Raw genomic sequence first — 8,056 nt, 5'->3', positions numbered from 1 at the left:
CCGGATCCTGCGGGGTCCGGCACCCCGGCGATGCAGGGGAGACCTGCCACGCAGCCGTGTGCCTGAGACAGATGGAAGCTGACAGGCTTTTTCCGAACTGAAATATTTATGGGGCGGGAGCGGCATGGCTGGTCCCAGCAGCCCTGGGTCCGGCTCCCTGGATCTGCCGCAGCGGTTCCTGGGGAAGGATGGATCCAGGCCAGTCGGAGCAGCGAGGGGGCCAGGGAGGAGCTCAGCCAAAGGGGAAACCTCCCAGCTCCCGGCTGTGGGATGCGAGGGCTGCAGAGCTCCCGTCCTACCCCCAAATGCTTTCCCAAAAGCTGCAGGATCCCACCGGGGTCGGCACATCCCGGGGTGGAGCGGAAGGGAGAGGGGGTTCATCCCCGCTCCCACTGCCGGACCATCCCCGGGGACCGACAGCTTGCATCAGCATCACTCTCAAGGCTGGGGTTTGGGATTTTTTTTACTGCAGTTTTTTCCCCTCCCCTCTCTCTCTCCTTCTGGCCTATTTTTGTCTTTTGCAGGGGCTCAGGAGTTTTCCTGAAACAGCTTTTCCGAAGGAGGCTACTCTCAGATGGACGGTCGGTGGGAAAGTCTTCGCTTCCCCCCGCCATCGCTCCTCCTACACGCCCCGCGCTGCTGCTGCTGCTGCTTGGAGCTGCAGCCGCTTTTTGGAGCATGCAGAGGAACACAGCACCCGAGGGGGGGGAGAGGAGTAAAAATAGTCCCTTGCAGCCTACTGGGGCCCCGCTTCTCCCTGAGGGAGCTATGGCCAATTGGGTTAGGTAGGACCTATTTCAGTCCCCCCACGCTCGGTGAAGGCCTTTCTTCCCATGACCCTGTTTGAAGATGCTGCCTCCCCGTGAGGAAGAGGAGGGGGGGCTCGGCCCTGCAGAACAAAGGGGCGGGCTGCCACCGAGCCCCTTCTCCATCTCTGGGGTGGTGGCCGGCACGCAAGGGAAGAACAAACAGTCCGTGCTGCTGCGGGCAGGGCTGAATCATTGGTGGGGACCCCCCAGCCCCGGCGGGGGCATGGGAGGGCAGGGGGGCAGCGGAGCCAGGCATGGAGCACGGGCAGGTTTGCTTGGCTCCTTGCCTGGCACGTGGGGGGCGAGCGGGGCATGCTTACCGATGTTGGGGTGCTTCAGGAGGCGGCAGATCCGGGCTTCTCGTTCCAGCTTCTGGTGATCTGAAAGAGGCAACAGCCCTAAAATAGCGTCTTGGGAAAGGGAATAAACCGCTCTCAGCTCCTGCCGTGCTCTCTCGGAGGAGCTGCCAGCATGGGAAACCTGGGGGGATGGAGCAGCTGACAAGAAGCAAACCCATCCTTTTTTTTGTTTTTGCTAAAGGGTTTGGGGACATGTTCAGCATCAGGGCCTGATGGACAGTATCCCAGCACGGATGCAGCCCCCAGGCAAGCCCCCAGTCACCGATGCCATGGGCAGACTTGCGCTTTGGATGATCCCTCACCCTCCTCTCTCCCTTCTCTTTGCTGAACAACTCCCGATCGCTTCCCGAATCCCCTGGAGCTGCCTGGGTTATCACTGCCAGCAGCACCTGTTCCGTTTTCTCGTATTCAGCCAAGCACAGGCAATCAGCAAGGACATTTCTGGCCCCGCACGGTACAATTTGAACAATCGAAGATAGAGCCAACCAGCGAGAGATGTCAAGCTGAAATGGGGCTATCCACTGCTCCTCCCCTCTCTCCCAGCCGTTTCACATCAGGTCTTTGCTATCCTACATCGCAAAACCCTGGCTCTGAAAATTGGCTTAGCTCTGGTGCCTGTCTCCGATCAGGCAGCACAGGTCCCTCTCCCCAGCTTTCCCCGGGCTCGGGGATGTGAGACAACGGAGCTCTGGGCAAAGCAAGTTGAGCTGAGCCAAAAAGCCTCCACCCTGGGGCAGCCCAGAATGAATTTTCAAATAAATCTGTTTCTTTTCCCCTGGCTCTGCACTTTTCTCCCTCCTTATACCTGACCCAGCCACCCTGCGTGGAGGTGCCTTCTCTGGAGGCATTTCGTGCTAGCAGGAACCCAGCAGCCGGGAGAAGCGAGGATATAATTAGGGCTGCTCGTCTCTCAGCGCTATTGCTGTTACCTTGCAGGTTCACACCCCAGGGTCTCGCTCTGCATCGAACCAAACCTGGGTGTCCCCGACTGCTCAGACTTGAAGGATACGTAGACCCTTCCCTGCGGAGGCTGGAGCCTTCCCCAGGGTTCAGTATCCCCCGTCCAGTGACCGCGGGGCTCGGCACAAGCAAGTCACCCCAGGGCTTGGGGTGAGTTTTGCAGCCTGTGCTGGGATCCGCGAGCTGAAGGCTGGGACAGCCTCGGTGGCCTCGTTCAGCGCCCCATGGCGTTCCCCCCTAATGGGGGACAACCTCCCCAGGGTGGGACGGGGCGACAGGGAGAGGTCGGGGTTTAGGCTGTTGCTTTTCTCAACCAAAATCCAATGTGGGGTGGAGGACAGGGACAGGATGGAGGGACAGTGTGACCAGTGGGGAAAACACTCTCCGGGGAATGGGGGAGCTGCTTTCTGCCCCCTTTTCTGCTCCTGCCTGACAGTGATCTTAGGTGAGTCACCGATCGTCACTCTCTGCCTCAGTTTCCCCATCTGCAGCACGAAGGCTGGGGCCAAATAGCCCACGGGGAAGCCCAGCATTGCTGGTGTCCAGTAAAGCTCCTTTGCTTGCTTAGAAGAGGCCAGAGATCACAGGAGAGGGAGGTGAATGTGACCCCGAGTATGGAGCAGCTCCCGGCACCGCTCTGTGTGCCTGCACGCCGCTGCCAGTCGAGCCTTCAGCTGCACAGGGGAGAGCGTGGCTGCTGGCGGGGAGCGGGGGGCGGGAGTTTCCCCCATCCCTCCCCTGCCACGAGCCGCCTGACTCGGCCCTGGCTCCCCGGCTGAGCCGCAGCAGCAGCAGTGCCGTGCAGCCCCCCCCCCAGCTGCTGCCCCCCTCTTTGTACCCTCGCAATCTGTCGCCACCGAAATGCCTGAGGAGGCAAAGCCCGGCACAGGCAGCTTGGCGGGGAGCGTTGGGAGGCTGGTGGGGTTCGATAAACCACAAACAGCACGGGGAGGGGGTGGAAGACCAGCGAAAACCAGGCATAACGGAAAATGGATCAGGGAGTTTAAAGGGGGGCAGAGATGGGGTCCCTCTGAAGGGGAAGCGGACAGAAGTGGGGACCCAGCGGCACCCGAGGCTGGGAAAGGTGCTTATCCCTACGGGGTGAGGGCCGGGGACCCCTGCCCGGGGACCCCCGGGCAGTCCCCAGCAGCAATGCCCCGGCAGGGCATACCCCAACGCATCCAGCTGGCCTTTGAAGGGCGAAGCCGTGCGGGTGCGGGGGAGGCTGCCGTGCCTGCAAAGCTGCAGCGCCTGGGGATGCAGCCCTGGGTAACCCCGGCTCTTCCCCTTGGCATGCCCTGGTGTGCGAGCACCTGGTAGAAAAGGTCGCGGGGGAGCGTGGCCATCGCTCACCCCCGTGCCACGGGCTCAGCTGCAAAACCCAAGGGGAAGAGCTGCCTGAAATAAGCCGCCTGCCGCCCGGGGAGCGAAGGCAGCCTGCACTCCCGGGGGTCTGCTCTTTCCAAGGCTGCGTGGGTCCTGCTCGGGCAGAGCTTCTCTGCCATCAATGCACAGTGAGAACGGGCTGGGCGCGGGGGCAGAGCCCAGGGCTGGGTCCCCGGGTCTGCGGTTTCCTCTGAGCATCGTGTGGATACAACCTCTGCACGGGGTCGCAGGCTGGCAGGGGACCCCCCGGTTGCGCAAATCTCCGGGACACAGCTTGCAGGGGCTTTGCCCGTGGGTGGGACAGCTGTGCCAGAGCAGCGGGGCAGAGGGACAGAGGGACAGGGGGATGTCCCTCAGGCAGAGGAACCCTGCCAAGCCTGGGGGGTCAGAGCATCCTCCCACCCACGTGGCATGGCACATCCACCACGCAGTGAAGTGCTGCCGGGGGCAGCGAGCCACGGCCGCAGCCCCTCTCCTGCCCCACAAATCCAGCTGCTGCCTGGACCCAAAACCCTTTTCTCCTCCAAAAACTCCGGTTTCTCTCCTGCTGGCTCCCTGTGTCAGCAGCCGGGAGGACGTCTGAAGAGACCATGGGGATGTTTCGCAGCTCCTCTCACCTTCCCCCCAACCCCTCTCCTCCCTGCACACCTTCCCTCCTGCCCTTCCCGTGTGACACCACCAGCCGGTGGCACATCCCAGTGGGGATGTGTCCCTTTGGGGATTGCTCCCAGCCTGGGGAAGCGCCACCCCCCATGCTAGCACTGCAGAAATGGGGGTTTCAAGGCTGTTAGCAAAAGCAGCTGGTGATTTCAGCTGGCAGAGCACGGAAAATAACCCTGATGAGGTCTCTCCAGGGGACAGAGAGACAGACAGACAGAGAGCCGCTGCAGGAACAGCGCAAACCCCAGAAGAGGATGGAGAGGGGCAAACTGCTGGAGCAGGCGAGTGGAGGCAGGAGGGAGCAGAGGGAAGGCGGCTCAGTCTGCTCCTCCAGGCAGCCCTGCAAACCGGGAGGCGTTTGCTGCCCGCTGCCAGCTGGGGTGCGCAGGCAGGAGCCGAGTGCCGAGGCCAGCACCGCACACCCTGCCCGGAGCCCGGCCGGCTGCCCCGGGCTGGGAGCCTTTGGCCTCGGAGGAAGGGGATGGTCTGCATCCCCAAAGAGGGGGGCAGCTGGGAGAGCTCAGTGTCAGTGCTGTGCCACTTTGGCAGCGCTGTGGGAGGGAGATTGCAGAGCACTGGTTTAATTTGAGGTCAGAAAGGAGTTTGTCACTGTTTTCTGCGTTTCATTTTTGCCTTCGGAGGTGAGCAGTGGCGTCAGGGAGAGAAACCGAGGGAGGGAGTTAATTAAACCCTCCCAGCAGGGCGCTCGCTCCCGGCACCCATCCTGCTCTCCCCAATGCACCCGGCCAGGAGGAGCCAGAGCCGGGGACACGGCAGCTGCAGCTCCTCTCCCAGGTGCCTGGGGGCAGGGGGGTCTTCAGCTTCAGGCTGAAGCTTTTCTGTGCTGGCTCAGCTCAGCCTTGCCCTGAGGAGCAGTCAGGACAGACCTGCCACCACCTCTTCCAGCAGCAAAGCAGCCAGCGTGCTCCGCCGGGGCGATTAATTAGACGGCAGTGAGGGGTGAGGGCCCATCTCCAGACAGGAATGAAATCGATCCCCCACCCAAAGAACCTTCCCATTTCACTGATGTAGGTACATGAATAAGGAAATCCACAGCCCCTGGGAGCGGGGACGGGGGGGGTCAGCGGGGGGCCCTCTCAGGGAGGTGATGCTCCCAAAATAACTGTGCTACCCAATGCCCGAGGCCGGCAGCAGTTTGACTTGCTGCAAGGCTGTAACCATAATTTTGCCGTGACATGGTGTGCAGGGTGGTGGTGGTGTCTTAGGGAGAGAAATGGGGTCCTACAGCTCCCCGGGCAGGCTGGGGCCCGGGAGCCCCCCAGAGCCCTGGCACAGCCGAGCTGCAGGTGAATCCCCGCGATCCAACAGGATGTGGTGAGCAGCCACCAAGATGGGACATCAAGGAGCTCAGTGTGTACCGCAGTGGAGACAGGGTGGGATAAGGGGGTCCCCCACCGCACATCAAACACCCCCCGCCTCGCCGCACATCAAAGGCATCATCCCGGCGCTGTGCAGAGGGGACAAATTCCCTGCTCTGCAAACCCTGCTCGCCTCTCGCCTCCCTGAAAACGCCCCCAGCACCTACCTCGAGCAGACAGCTTCTTGGTGTTGATGATCTTGGCCGCATATTCTTGTCCCGCCAACACCTTCACGCATCTCCGAACGATGGAGAAAGCGCCCCTGGGAAGACAAGAAGCCGGAGGGAGAGGTGAAGGGCTCGGCACGGGCAAAGGCATGGCTCAGCCCTGACATGCCTGTGGGGCGAGGGGCAGCCACAGGCACGGGGACGGGCATGGGGATGGGTGCTGGCTGGGGAAGGGGCTTGGAGAAAACATGGAAGGCTCTCCGTGAGCTTCCCTGCACCCCTGTCCTCGGGGGATGATGGGAGCAGGCACAGGTAGACCTGGGGATGAATGCAGGATTCGCCCCTCCGTGCTCCCCGGGACACCCCTGGCATCATGCGCCTTTCCTCCGCTCCCTCCCAGGCTCTGCCCTACCTATCCCCCGGGAGAGAAGGGACAGTGATTCACCGGGGGTACTGGCTCCCAAGGGACACCAGGATGGCTGCAGCTGCCACGCAGCACTCGGCCACTTCACTTTTGTCCATGTATGTGTCTTTGCATGCTCTAGACCTTGCAATCGCAGCAGCACTTTGCAGAAGCGGGTGTGAGCCCCAGCCACGGGTGCAGGTGAGCGGTGCAAGGTCGTCCCCCCCCAGCTGCAAACCTGTGGCACCAGCAGGGACAGCCCAGGGGACCCTGTGAGCAAGGACCACCGGAGCCAAGCAGGACGGGGATGGACGATGCTGTGGCTTGCGCACATGTGAGCCAACATGCAGGGGTCTCCTGGCAGGCAAACGAGCACGGGTGCTTGGGAGGCTCCAAAGAAGCCCCTCGGCCCCTGTACCCCGAGCCCTGCCAGCTCGTGGCACTGAAAGCGCCGGCGCGATGCCGGGAGCTGCGGCATTGCACACACACACGCGCAGACGCACACTCCAGCCCTGCTGAGCACAACCTTTGTACCAGGTTCCCTTTCCTGCCAAACCTCTCCAATCACTAAAATAACAACTATCAAAAGCGATCTCACCTCCCGCCCCACCTTCCCCCCCGCTCCCCGTCGCCCTGCTCCCGCTCCCTGCAGAGGAATGCAGGCTGGCGAGCGGCGGCGGATAATTGATTTTACCGGTGGGGGCGGGTGGAGACGGGCAATTTGGGTTTGCATGTGATCTTTAGGAGAACAGGTGAGCAGCGGGGTGCAGAGGGATGGGGCGGGAGCCCCAGCGGAGCCGGCAGCCCACGCACCCAGCGCCGCCGTGCAGAGCATCGCTTGCGGCACGTGCCAGGCAGGAGCCGGGGGAACAGCATCCCGGAGCTTCCCGGCCTCCCCGTCCTGCCATTTAATCCTGGCTGCTGGAAGAGCCTGGCTATTAACATCCCTGTAGTCTGAGGGAATTAATAGGAAAGAAGGGGAGAAATGCTTCGTATCCAGCTTGTCGTGGGTGGGGGAGACCGGAGCCATCGCCAGCCCCATGGTGCTGCTCTCCCCGTCTTGCACTGCCTGGGGTCTGGGGTCTCCTGTGGGTCCCTGCCACCCGAATTTCCTCTTTTTTTTCATAAAGACGTGTGCTGCTTTTGCAGTGCCAGGAAAGCCTGCAGGAGTGAGCGCAGCAAGCAGGGAAGCCCCCGTGCCCACCACCCCTGCTCGGGGTTTCTACCCCAGCCGCAGGGTTTCGCTGTGGGACCTGACGTGGGGTTGGAGGGGCGTAGGTTCCCCAGCCCCCCTGGAGGCTGGGGACCCCCGGCCACTCCTGGTCCCACTGCCCACAGCCACTTACTCATCCATTTATTCAAGCTAAACCGAACAGCGGGGAAGGGGGAGCCGTGGGAAGCAGGATGCGGCAGCCGGGGACGGGATGTGCCGCACCGGCAGAGCACAGGGTTTCGCACCCCCAGCTGCATTTGTGGCTTTTGGCTCCTCCGGGCCTTTTTAACAGAAACCAAAGCAAGACCCTGTGAGCCCGGAGGGTGGCGGGGACATGAGGTGCTGGGCGCGGGTGCAGGACACCCAGGGGTACAGCACGCTCTCCATAGCCCTGTCCCAGTCCCAGTCGGGTCTGCGCTGGCCGGGACTCCCCCCACGTTGGGTGTTTGACCCCACTGGGCATTTCACAGCAGCCAGGCTCTGCTCCCCGTGCCAGGCTGCTCCCGTGCTTCCCAGCCCCATGTGGGATCTTCCCAGCCTGGGGGAAAAAATCCCACCTTGGCTCCATACACATCTAGCATCTCCTTCCCCACGAACGCAGGCATCCCCCCTCTGCAGCGGGGGCTCACGGCACGGTGTGAGCAGTGCAGGGGGTGCCAGGCAGGGAGCTCAGACCCATCTTGCTGCCAGAAACCCCTTTGGAAGGAGATGTGGGCAGCG

General features: G+C 62.4%; 1 protein-coding gene across 1 annotated transcript in view; it reads right to left on the bottom strand.

Annotated features, from left to right (window-relative positions):
* The window catches only part of CAMK2A (calcium/calmodulin dependent protein kinase II alpha), a 34,366-nt gene that overhangs the window by 20,712 nt on the left and 5,598 nt on the right, over window positions 1-8,056 (bottom strand). The window contains exons 2-3 of the mRNA XM_019473798.1: window positions 5,721-5,815; window positions 1,130-1,189 (exon numbers count right to left, since the gene is read on the bottom strand). Coding sequence (XP_019329343.1) covers window positions 1,130-1,189; window positions 5,721-5,815 — 155 coding nt within the window. The remainder of the gene's footprint in view (window positions 1-1,129; window positions 1,190-5,720; window positions 5,816-8,056) is intronic.

Source organism: Aptenodytes forsteri, unplaced genomic scaffold (assembly GCF_000699145.1).
Source record: "Aptenodytes forsteri isolate BGI_AS27 unplaced genomic scaffold, ASM69914v1 Scaffold54, whole genome shotgun sequence".
Classification (NCBI taxonomy): Eukaryota; Metazoa; Chordata; class Aves; order Sphenisciformes; family Spheniscidae; genus Aptenodytes; species Aptenodytes forsteri.
This window is presented reverse-complemented; position numbering and strand designations above follow the sequence as displayed.